The 12,627-nt window shown below is 37.1% G+C and overlaps 1 protein-coding gene across 12 annotated transcripts in view; it reads right to left on the bottom strand.

The window, feature by feature from the left end:
- The window catches only part of CACNA1A (calcium voltage-gated channel subunit alpha1 A), a 328,550-nt gene extending 316,505 nt beyond the window's left edge, over window positions 1-12,045 (bottom strand). For all 12 annotated transcript variants that reach the window (XM_039342836.1, XM_039342879.1, XM_039342845.1 and 9 more), the window contains exon 1: window positions 11,760-12,045. In XM_039342836.1, the coding sequence (XP_039198770.1) occupies window positions 11,760-12,004 (245 nt within the window). In that variant the 5' untranslated portion in view covers window positions 12,005-12,045. The remainder of the gene's footprint in view (window positions 1-11,759) is intronic.
- Window positions 12,046-12,627: the final 582 nt, after the last annotated feature.

Here is a 12,627-nt window from a genome sequence, read left to right as displayed (position 1 = left end):
TAGCCTTTTAAGTCTCTCTAAAGAAAATTTTGGGGGGCTCCAAAGTATTCAAAAATAGAATCAGCCATTAAAACAAAAATAGGTTTCGTCCTTTTCTTAAGCTTCTCCTCCCCCCATTTAAAACGCCACTTCAACAAAAAGGGGAATAGTTCCAGAGAAAAAAAATTTTCACAGGAAAAAAAAAGAAAATAGAGGTTAAAAAAAAAATCTCACCGAATCTTCCATGGTGGGTCTGCTTGCTTAGATGATCTTATGGTTTACAGTTGGCGCAGGTAAATGATCAGCCATTTTATTGAAAAAGCCTAGTGTTTAAACCAAGAGCTACCAGTACAAACACTTAGGTGTTTGAACTGGAGGTGACGAATCATGTGTATAATGCTTCATTTTTATCCATGATGATGCTTCTAATCTAAATGAGATGTATCTGAGAATCTTCTGCTCAATTTGCTGCCATGTTCTGATGAGAAGCTTGGCATACCTTAAGAAATTTAGTTTATGTGCGTGGCTATTTCACTCTTTCTGATTATAATAGTTCACACATTGTATTAAGCCATAGTTATAACCAATAGGAAGGACTATTAAATTGTGGCACAGACTCAGGGACTTAAAATATTTCCATTCATGCCTTTGATGCAGCATTGTCTCATATTGCATCTATCTATCTATCTATCTATCTATCTATCTATCTATCTACCTACCTACCTACCTACCTACCTATAACCACCATCCTCCTCCTCTTTATCATTAATATTTTTCACTATATGAAGACTCTGTAATTTCTTTGTTCCATAAAATACTATTTAACTTTAACTATATGAGTTTGGAACATCAAGTTCATATACTTTTAATTAAAAACAGCTTAAAGGATTGTCCAATGGGCTATGCTGCTGATATCAGAAATTTTAGATAACAGAGTGTTATTTTGTTACTTTCCTTGGGCTACTGAATTCATGCAACAAACACAGCCCTTTAAATTCTGCACTTAAATATACTGAGGCTGGGAGGGATGACTTTTAATATAGAAAATATGGAATAAAGTAATACTGATAGTTATAGATCTGAAAAGATGTTGAAATTCTTCTTACAGATTCATGCAATTCATGCAATGCTTAGTCTGCAGTAGGCTTTCTTTTGGAACTGTTGCTCTCATTGAGTGTTGTTGTCGTCAGCCATTCAGTTGTGTCTGACCTTCGGCCACTCTATGGATCAACATTCTCCATGCCCCTCTCTCTCATACTGTCTCCTTTAGATCCACCATGGTCATCTCAGTGTTATCTTTTATATTGTCCAGTTAGTGGGTGCTAGGGCAGCCCTTTTTCCTTTTTCTGCTGATCATTTTCAGCATAATTGACTTTTCGAGTAAGTGAGCTTTCATGACATGACTGAAGCATGACAGCCTCTGTTTGGTGATCTTAGTTTCAAGTGATATTTTGAGTGAGGTTTGGTCTAGAACTTTTGTTATTTTTGCAGTCCATGGGATGCATAATAGTCACCTCCAGCACTACAGTTCAAAGGCGTCCTCCCTTCTCCTGTCTGTCTTTTCCTGAGTCCATGTTTCCCAGCTGTAAGTAGCAACTGGAAAAATTATACTTTAAATTAAGCTGCATTTAGTTGTGAGGCTGATGTCAGGCAATAATAACCTTGGTTCCCATGGGACAATTTATTGTTTAATCTAATCTTAAAACCACTCATACCCCCTCCCAGTAAACAAAGCAAAAATGGCTTCAACCAAGATTGTTGCAGTGTTGACACCAATATTCTATAGAAAATATTGTTGCTACACATAATCTCCTTTTATTTAGTCTTAAGCCATGGAATCTGCATCTGGCATTTGGTTAAAAAACCATTTAGAAAAGTTATCATATAATGTAAAGGCAATAATAAGTAGAATTTCAATTTTGCAGTAGATACCCAAATTTGAATCAATGTACAAAGAACTCAAGCAAACTGGGTCACCACTCAGTGGCTGGGTCCGTACATTACATTAAGTCAAAATGTAATTTATTTGGTTTGCATTATGTGAGTACAGCTATTCCCAAATCATTGTTAACACAAACATAACATATCTTATATTTAAACCCAGCTTTTCTTTTCTCTTCTACAGGCATACAATACAGGCTTTACAACAACTTCTAGCCATAAATTTTGGTTCTCCAGACACCAAATCCCTCATTCAGCACTTGGCTTGATTACTGAAAACTCTCAGACATCACTTTGCTGGTATATAATCCTTACTGCAAATAAGAACATAGTAAAGTCTTAAACAATAGTTAATTATCCATTGGAATACAAAAAAATCTCTCTCTCTCTCTCTCTCTCTCTCTCTCTCTCTCTCTCTCTCTCTCTCTCTCTCTCTCTCTCTCTCTCTCTCTCTCTCACACACACACACACACACACACACACACACACCAGGTTTAAAAGTCTAGACTTTTTGCTCTTGTTCCTCAGAGTTACTGAATGGCCAGTCTCTTAATAGCTTTGGGAGGCATCTGAAAACTGTTTATGTAACAGTTTTCTCTAACCTGGAAACTGTTGACTTTTGCCTCATTAGCCTTAGTAATTACATACTGGAGAACACAAAGTATCTGTCAAGCTATTTAGGAATATCACTCGAAATCTTAACCAGAAGATGTCAATTGTGCAATAAAAATAAAGTGTTTTGTTTTGCGCTGTTTTGAGCAGCCGATCCTCATGCTATTTTCATTCATCAATTCTGAAGTATTGAGCCTAACTTCTAATGTGAAAGGTAAACCTTCTTTAACATTAAAATGATCTAAAGAATCCATAGCTCAGCAGTAGATTTTGTGTTTTGTGTTCAATCCAAGCTTTTCCAGATATAAAAGGTCAAGTAGCAAGTGTTTAAAAAGACAGCATTACAGTTTCAAATTATCATTTGGGAATCACAGACTGAGGGAATTACTGGATTATAGTACAGAGACCTTAGAAATAATTACATTTCTTTTGAATGATAATGATAATGTGTCATGTACTTGAGATTATCACATTATGATTCAAAGGGAAGTCCAATTCTGGCACATTGCCTAGGCAATAGGAGTTGTCTCAAGCCACAGGTTTAGCAAACTTCAATACTATCATTAATTTATAAAATCCTAGCTGTTAGATAAAGGATTTTCAGAATTGATAATATTTTAATCAAAAATGACTCACTGAAAATCTGTAAATTGAAACAAAAATAAGAGAGCAAGGGTATTCTCTCTTCTCTCCATGCCTTAATTTTTTATCAGCTGTACTGTTTAGGTTAATTAAGAACTACCACAAAAATCTATGAGCTTTGCATTTTTGTTTCACCATAAAAGCTGCTTAACTCTGTTCTTTTTTTTTTATACCAAGATGTTTTGTTTTGTTTGCCTTGAAAATTTAATAATCCTGAACCTTAACCATAGCGCAGAAAAGGCACTAGACATATATTTTGTACAGAAAAAGAAATGGTTTGATATCAGCTATCCCAGATCAGTTATATTGCCATTAAATTAATAATTTTTCAACCCAATGAAATCCATAACATAATTAATGATGATAGTCTTAGATAGAAGCATAATCTAACTTTAGCATAAAAAGAAGAAAATAGCAAAGCACAAAATAAAGGTGTATTCTGGAACAAAGTAACCATTCAAACAATGTATTTTAATATTTATTCTTAGGCCTAATTCATTACGATGATGATTTTCTCCATTCAGTTGTGTCCAACTCTTGGCAATTCTACAAGCCAGGTCTCTCCACAGATTCTGATCTTGCACTGCTTCTTTCAGTTTTTCTATGCTCTGGTTGGTGTCAGCTTTGATGGTGCTAATTCATTAACATAAACCACAATCCAGATTGTTCGGTTTTCAGGCAGTGTCTTGTATAGACCTAGTGATTATGGTTGTGAACTGTGATTTATTTATTTTATTTTATTTTTTACTTAGTAAAGTCTTCCCCAGTCAGGGCATTCGCCAAGTAAAGGAATCCAGGCTTCCTGCATTCTCAGAAAAGGCCATATTGGGATGGAAAATTCTGGACGTCGTAGCACACATAGCTGAAGAATACTCAAAATGTGGAAATTTGGATATTATTGGGTACAGTAATAGCCATAGTTATTGTTAGCACAGCTTCAATCCATTTTCATTATTTGTCCCATTGGAAATAAAAATTATTAGAAAACATTGCAAGGATCAAACATCATTGATGTTTTTATAAAATATATGATTTAATCCATTTAAGTGTAAAAACGGAGGGATGATTTCTTATTTTTAAAAAGTGAGGCAGCATATAATAAATTGACTTACTGTATATCTGTCTTGAAAACTAGGTAATTCTCTCTCTATTATAAGATTTTGTTTCTTTGTATTGTAGAGAACAATATCATGTTTATATTGAGATGAAATTGTGTGAAGAAAAGTCCTTAATACCATACTCAACAAACTAAAAGCAGCCTATTAGACTTCTTTCAGGAAAGCAAAAACCTGCACACTATATTATTTTAATGGTTTTCTGTATCAGCTGAAAAATACCTTTTTACAAAACAATTTGTGAAGAGGATATGAGTGCCATCCACTGGATTTACAGGAAATTGTCCTAGAACAAGATGAAAATGAAAAACAAAATAGAAAAAAAATCTAAGCAGGACTTTCATAATCTACAGTCCTCAAGATGTTTTGGACGTATCACCAATCAACATGAAATTCGTTCAGGCTGGCTGAGAATCCTGGAAGTTGTAGTCCAATGCATCTGGAAAGTCTTGGACTTGGAGACTGTGTAATCATGTTTGCTTTATTTATTTATCAAAGTTAAATGGTTGCTCATCTCATACAAAGTAACTCTGGGCAGTGCACAGTAAAACCAACAATAAAACATTTAACAAAATGAGATTAAAACAATGAAAGATATGTGTGCTACAGTGATGCCCTATGCCTGTAATAGTCTGTTGGTGGTGGTTTCTGAGATGTTTTTTATGTATGACAGTGTTGTCCTTTTTACAGCTTGTGATGGTTATGCGATATTGGGTTGAGTAGTCTGGTACTTTTTGATGAAGTTGTGAGGATATCCGTTTTGTTGGAAAATGTTGTATAGATGATCTGTTTCCTTTTTCTGTTGTTCAGGGTTGCAGCAGTGTGCTTGTGCTCATCTACATAGAGTTCTTACACAGCTTCTCCTGTGGGAGCTTGGGTTATTACACTTGATTGGTGTGGGTGATTTTGGGGTAAACTTATTTTTTCTAATTTGCCACCGTAGGTTCTGCTGATAAGGATATCCAAGAAGAATAGGGACATCGTAGCATACAAACCAACTAAAGCCCTCAAAAACATCCTAAGTAAACTAAAAGATCCAGCAGCCCCAACAAATAAACAAGCCCCAATCAAGCAACTGCCAAACAAACTAACAGTAAACAGCCCAAGTAAAGAACCACCAAGACCACTTCCACCAACACTGACAGGGCAAGCCACTAGAATAGAAACTGAGAGCAAACTGTTCTTCCTCCTAACACTGATGTTACCTAATTTGAGTAATGAAACAATCAAGCTCAGAGAGCACCAAGGACCCCTCAGCTTGGCTTAGAGCTTGGACATGAGCTTGGTAGCAACCAGAAGAGGAGCAGTCCTTAATCCTAACAAGTGGAAGCATTTTGGAGGGAGGCAAAGGATGTATGCTACTTTTCAAACTTTGAGACTTTTGTTTTAAAGACCGAGCATTAAAAACTTTACATTTCTACATCAATTTGTAAAACCTAGGAGGGTGAAGTGAACCCAAGGCAACAGCTGTGCTATTCTATGCTATAGTGTGTCCAGTCCTTGGAAAACAAATAACCCTCACAGAGTGAAGATTTAAGGCTGGATATTATCAACATATTGGTGATAACTCACTCCAACCTATTGGATGATCTCACCCAGTGGCCTCATGCAGATGTTAAGCAGGAGTGGGGGGAAGACCAAGCCCTGTGGCACCCCCACAAAGAAGGGGTTGTCCCCTCTATCAACACAAACTGGAGCTAACTCTAGAGAAAAAAGGAGAACCATCACAATACCAAGCTGCCCAATTCCAGCTCCAGAGCTGTTCTAGAAGGATGCAATGGTCAGTGGTATTGAAAGCCACTGAGAGGTTAAAAAGAGCAAGGATGGACATGCACGCTACCCTCATTGTGCTACCACCAGAGGTCATCCAAGATGTGACCAATGCCATTTCTGTCCAGCCTGAATGTTAACTACAGCTTCCATTATTCTTAATCACAATATTTGTTCTGACCAGACATGATAGGATGTATAATCCAATGTTCTAGAGGGTGATGCAGAGAGAACACTGCCACAAAATATTGCCTGTTAATATCATTAGAACATTAAGAGCTGTAGACCCTTTAGTTCTCTTTTTAAATGTCTATGGAGATTCTCAGTCATCCAGGTCATGGTTGTCCCAAAGATGCTTTTTCAGGAGGCAACTGGACTTTCTTCTTGTTGTTTTTTGTTTGTTTTTTCTTTGAAGACATTTCGCTTCTCATCCAAGAAGCTTCTTCAGCTCTGACTGGATGGTGGGGAATCCTTCCATTCCCCATCATCCAGTCAGAGCTGAAGAAGCTTCTTGGACGAGAAGCGAAATATCCACAAAGAAAAACAAGAAAGTCTAGTTGTCTCCTGAAAAGGCACCTTTGGGACAACTATGACCTGGATGACTGAGAATCTTCATAGACATTTAGCTATGCACTTTGAACACCCTTCGAATGATGTGGGAGTATGAGCGGATTTCCAGAAAACATTGTATACTACAGGAATCATTTGAGCTTCAGTTTGAGATGCAGACAACACAGACTCATCCCAAACAGCCTGTGTCTGTCTTCAACAGTGAAAGGGACACAGGGCAGAAAACATCCTGCAGCCAAGAAGGCTCCATACACATTTGGACTATTCAGGTGACCCTGAGGACAAAGATAAACCTCCAAATGGCCTCAACCACTCTCTATAGCAGGGATGTCAAACTGCCGCCCACGGGACGGTTGCGTCATGGCGAAACCACATCCACCCCATTGCTGGCAATGGCAAAAAAATCACGATATATTGCGACACGTCACGTGACATTACGAGTTTGTCACCCCTGCTCTAAAAGAATGCAAATGACCAGCTATCTGCAAGGAATATAAATCCTTCCATTCTCCATCATCCAGTCAGAGCTGAAGAAGCTTCTTGGATGAGAAGTTAAATATCTTCAAAGAAAAAAAAAAGGAAGTCCAATTGCCTCCTGAAAAAGCACATTTGGGACTCTCTTTTTAAGAAAAAAACAGAAACAGAGTTCCCTCTGATTTTGATAACCATTCTGAGTTTTGACTAGGAGAAACAAGATTTTGTTGGACTTCCAGTTGGCATTCTAGACATACAAACAAAATGGGTCTAGAATTGCCATTATAAACTTGATCTGAAACATCAGCCTAGTCCTGTCCTCTTATATCACTCTTACCAAACTCAGATCAAAAACTGTTCTGAAAAGGAGATTTTTTAAAAAGTGAACTTAGAAGATATTTCCAGATGAAAACCAGTGGATATGTCAATTCCTTCTTAGGACTGCCTGGGGCTTTAGCGTAATCAATTTCAGTAAGAAATAAAATTGCAGTTCTATAAAATACAATCTAACATGCACATACAAACCGAAGAACTCTCTTGCCATTTTACTTTTTGCTTAATTATCAACTGACATTTTACAGTGTGTTACTTTGATATTTAAGTTGCATTATGTACTAAACATTTTAGATTGTATAAATTTCTCATAACAAATTCATAAATTGTTTGCTACCAAAGGCAAATTTATATGATCTTGGGGTTCAGCAATGGTGTATGGAGATAGTCCCCTTCCTCCTAGATTACATCTCATTCTAACATTTTAATTGATGAGTGTCCCTACTATTCTGCATTTGTCTGTCTGGAACCTTTGTAGAAAAGAAATTAGAAACACCACGTTCTCCCAGGTATAACATGCTCAGACACTGGTTTATTAAATACATTACATAAGCATAACTCATTTTTATCTGCACACGTAAAAAAGTGCTCAGGGAACTGTTGATCTGCAATTTCAAAGCCACCATTAATTTTAAATTTGTGTGAGACAAAGCTTAGGGAATCTCCACAGAGAGGCATTATTTCCTCTAAATTTTCATTCATGATCTTTGTGAATTCCCTTTCACATACGGAAGTCACTTCCATGCAGTAGCTGCAAAATGCTAACATCACAATTGTTTTCATAGCAGCTTTTCCAGAGCCAGCTGAATCTTATATTAATGCAAAAAAAAAAAAAAACCCTCTTCCCAGTGTATGAGAGGTGTCCTTATTTCAATCCTAATTCTGCCTATCCTCAACAAAGCAGTTGAGCCCTCAATAAAAGTAACAGCCTTTGCTACAGATATCACTGTTTCCAAGGCAACAAGCTGCAATTTCTTAGAGGCAGCAAAAAAAGGAAATGACTTGGAAAGAAAATGAGGAAGAGTGGGGGTGTTGGGAAATACCAGTATCAATATTAACTTGGGGCTTTTAGCTGACATGGGGAGATTGCTGTACAATTGATTTCCAAGATCTAAGATACAAGACTTGATTCCTAGCCCTCATCTTTTGACATCAGTCAATAACAAATTAGTCAGGGAAATCTCTCTGAGTTATAAAAAGTCAGTCACACATTTCCACACACTAGTTATGAATTTATACGTGCACACTAAATTTGGCTGCTTTTATTTTGGGAAAAAGGCAACTACAAGAACTTGATGTATAATAATCTCTTCCCACTGCAAAAAGGCAATTATTTATGCATATATGTATGTGATGTACATCTTGTCTTTCTATACAGAACATACTTGAGTTACCTTACTTCCTGCACAGCTCTTATTTGTTTTTTAACCTGCTTGTAATAGTTAATTACATCTGATGGGAAGGTAGCAAGAAAACCTCAAAAAGGAGCAATTTTCAGCAAAACTCTGGAACAGAGCCTGAATGTTATGTTCATCTGGCTTAAGGCTCCATAGCTGTAAGAAGTTGGGGACTGAAAACAATCTTGTTTTTTTCTGACATTTTTAAATATTCAGGCTTTAAAGAACAGCAAGCCTTCATAGCATTGGCAAGCACTGATTTGTTTCAACTTTGAGAGTGCAGCAAGATTGGGGGGGGGGACAAAGACACTCCAGAGAGAATTAATAGAATATTCCCATTTTTTCTCTCTCACACACACAGAGACACAATCTCTGTGTGTGTGTGCGCGCACGTGTGTACATACACTCTATTTATTTACCTGTTGTGGTAAACTGTGTTGTCCTGATAGACATGGAATAATGTAATGATCTCAAGGGTAAACTTTTTTTCCCCTGGAGGGGGCAAAAATCAGGCTTAGTATCACATAGTTATAGAGAAACATATAAAGACCTGTTTTGTAGCTGCAAACATATAAAAGGAAAGAAGCATTAAATAATGATGGAGATTGTTGATCATTTCTAGAGTTGTTTTTATATGATATAGAGAAGTGATATTGCATCTATTAAGGAGGAGGAAACTAGCTGAAGAGCAAGCAGAATGCAAAACAGCAATCTGTTGAGCAAACTGACTGGTGGAAAGGACTGCAGTTTTTGGAGACAGACCAGAGGTCACCAAAGGCAACTTGACAAAGGTGCTGGGATCCAAGAAAGGCAGAAAATACTTATTTTTTCCTCCTCCATTCTCTTCCTTAGAATAGAAGTAAGTCTGGAAGAGAAAGCACAGGAAGAAGCTGTATGTATGAGAGAGGGAGTGAAACACAGTAAAAATTCCCACTTGAAATTGTCTTTGTAGAATTGTATATGTATAATTTGTTAAACTAAGGCCATAGTGTATATTAAATACCATTGTAAATAAAGAAGTGTATATATAATTTCTGTCCCTTCCCTCCCCCACAAACAAGAGTTTCTCTATAGCTATAATGCACTGTTCTATATGTATTTATCAGATGGATTTATTGTATTTTTAGGTTTACTAAAAAAAATGACCTAAAATATTACATATTAAATAAACAGTTGACCTGCAGTTGACCTTACAGCTGTGACCTTTCTAAATATTCAGGTTCCTTGAGAGAACAGAAATTTATGCTGAACTGGTATGCAAGAACAACCTAAAACAGAATAGATTTGTAAGCTTGGTTACATTTATTAAAATAAAATATGACTCAATATTGTCCTGCAAAATGGCCTGTACACAAATCAATTACTTTTAATCTGAAAGTTATGTTCAAGTATGTATTAAATGTTTCTTGCATTTCTGTTCAGTTTTTCTAATCCAAAGAGATTAAACTTATTTCTTTCTTTGAAGAACATGTATCTGATACTTCCTCAATTGTCTGTCCTTTTCCACATTTCTTTTATGTGTATCCCTCTTACATTCTTATGGTTATTCTCTACTCTGTGAATGAACACAAATGGAAAGCCTCATTCTTGGGGCATATTATAAAGTGATTTATTTTGGCAATTGGTACAGGAGAATTTCTTATTACCTTTTTAATCGTTGAAACACTTCTTCAGAAACCCGATAACCATGAATTATTTAAACTAAGTAAGAGAGTAAATATGTATTTGAACTAGTAGAAAATAGATTTGATGTATTGCAGGAAAACACACACATTTTCAGTGACAATCTTATTCCTGCTTTCTTGTGGGTCAACACAGTTGAAATGAATAGAACTGTCTCCTGAGTTGGAAATATATGATGGCACTTTTTGCTAGCAGGTCATGAGAGTACAGAAACTATAGATAGAATATTATAAAATTGCAGCCTGGTTTTTCCTTTAAAATTATGAGACATTTTTCCCCAACACAACACTATATAACACCCATAACACATAGAAGACGAAAGAGTTTGTTCACTTTTCAGGATAAGGTCAGTTAGACCAAGAAAAATTCTCCAGTTACTGTTGTGCATCTATTTCAGTTGATAGGATTGTCTTGTTTCTTTATAATTGCTGTCAAAGATCAAAACTATATAAACACAACATTGCAAAAACTATGAGACTCAGTAAAAATATTAACAGTAAACAGTACTCTCAATACAGATCCATGGGCAATATATTAATAGACAGGAGATGTCATCACCTGTAGTGTTGATAGGAAATATGGAGTGCTTGTAGCTACAACTAAAGAAAGATGAAATGAGGGAGGGATATAAGGGAAGTCAAGACAATTAAACTGAATGGAAGGATTAGGACTTTGGAGAGAGAAATAAAATGCCTGAAGAATATCACTAGAATAAGAGTGGTCAGTGTGACACTTGAGTACATTTGTGCATATCCCTTTTTCTAGTGGCTCATAGATTCCCTACCCAACTGATTCAATTTCATTCAAAGATCTTGTAAGCTTTTTAAAGAACAGCTTGTCTTGTTTTATAAAAATGCCTAAGCCCATATGGACCTTCCTTAAAAATAAATATGATTAGTGACTGTTTAAAGAGAAAACAAAAATAAATTCACTTTGTAAAGAGCATCTTTGGAGACAGAGATTGATGCAGAACAATCTTTTCACTTTCCTTTCCAATCCAAAATAATTGGATATTTGAATACTGCCCTTGTGGAACATGGCAGACCATTTATTAAAGCATTTTTATGCTCTCAAGATTTCAAATATGCACCCCAGCCACATACATGTTTGCTTAACCCCAAACTATATATTGTTTAGGGACAGAGGGAAGGAGATAATAAAATTCCTGCTATGTGGCTTTGGCCTATAAAGGAGAAGCCCAGTGACAGATGGGAATCAGATAATGAAATATATCCATACTCACTCCCACTCCTTCCGCTTTGCCTGTGGTGTGTTGTGGATTTTGTGGGCCTGATGGGCCATGATGATATCACGTTGATCCACAATGCCTCCACGTCGCTTGTATGAAAGAGGTTCCTGACCCAAGTAGTGGTACCAGCCACTAAAGAAAGGATACTCAGGACTTGTAGGTCCACGCCCATCATGTACCGCTTCATAATAACTGGGAGGGGACAACAGGGATGAACGGATCACAGCACGCCTCGCCATCCATGGAACTTGAACAGAAACCACAAAATTCTGCCTGGCTGGCTGCCTTTATCTGAAAAGATAAAACACAACAGGAAATGATAGAATAAATTACACAGATCTATCTGTATATGGTGGCACAAAATTATGATTGTCTGTTTAGAATGGTTCACCAAGAACAATCCCATCGAAACTTCAGTTGTTTTAAAGCTATGGTAAAATATTCTTCAGGCTTTTTTGTTACTTTTAGTGACAATCTTGAGTACTTCCCAAAAATTTGTCTTGGCAAAATGTGGAAGTGGGTTGCCATTATCTTTTTGCAGGATGCTTTTTCAATTTCCCCATTTGTTGCGTCCTTGGCGGGAAAGCAGACACGAGAAGCAGCTGGAGTTCTCAGTTTCTTTTATTCAGCGTTCAGCTTACAGGAAGATGGCTTCAGCCTCGCCCAAACGCCTCGCAGCCTCTTATATAGGCAACTCCCGGGTAAATGGGTTACTTTTCCCGCGCCAGCACCCGCGCATGCGCACGGCGCTGGCGACAGCCTGTCTGGTCCCGGGCAGCTTTGCACCTGCCCGGGACTGCCTGCAAACGCCCGAGCCGTTTGCAAAGGCTCGGGACATAACACCCCTTTCCCCCGGGCTAAA

Source organism: Crotalus tigris, unplaced genomic scaffold (assembly GCF_016545835.1).
Source record: "Crotalus tigris isolate CLP2741 ecotype Arizona unplaced genomic scaffold, ASM1654583v1 scf7180000017551.9496454, whole genome shotgun sequence".
Lineage (NCBI taxonomy): Eukaryota > Metazoa > Chordata > Lepidosauria > Squamata > Viperidae > Crotalus > Crotalus tigris.
The sequence above is the reverse complement of the archived record's forward strand: the minus strand, read 5'-3'. Positions and strand labels throughout refer to the sequence as shown.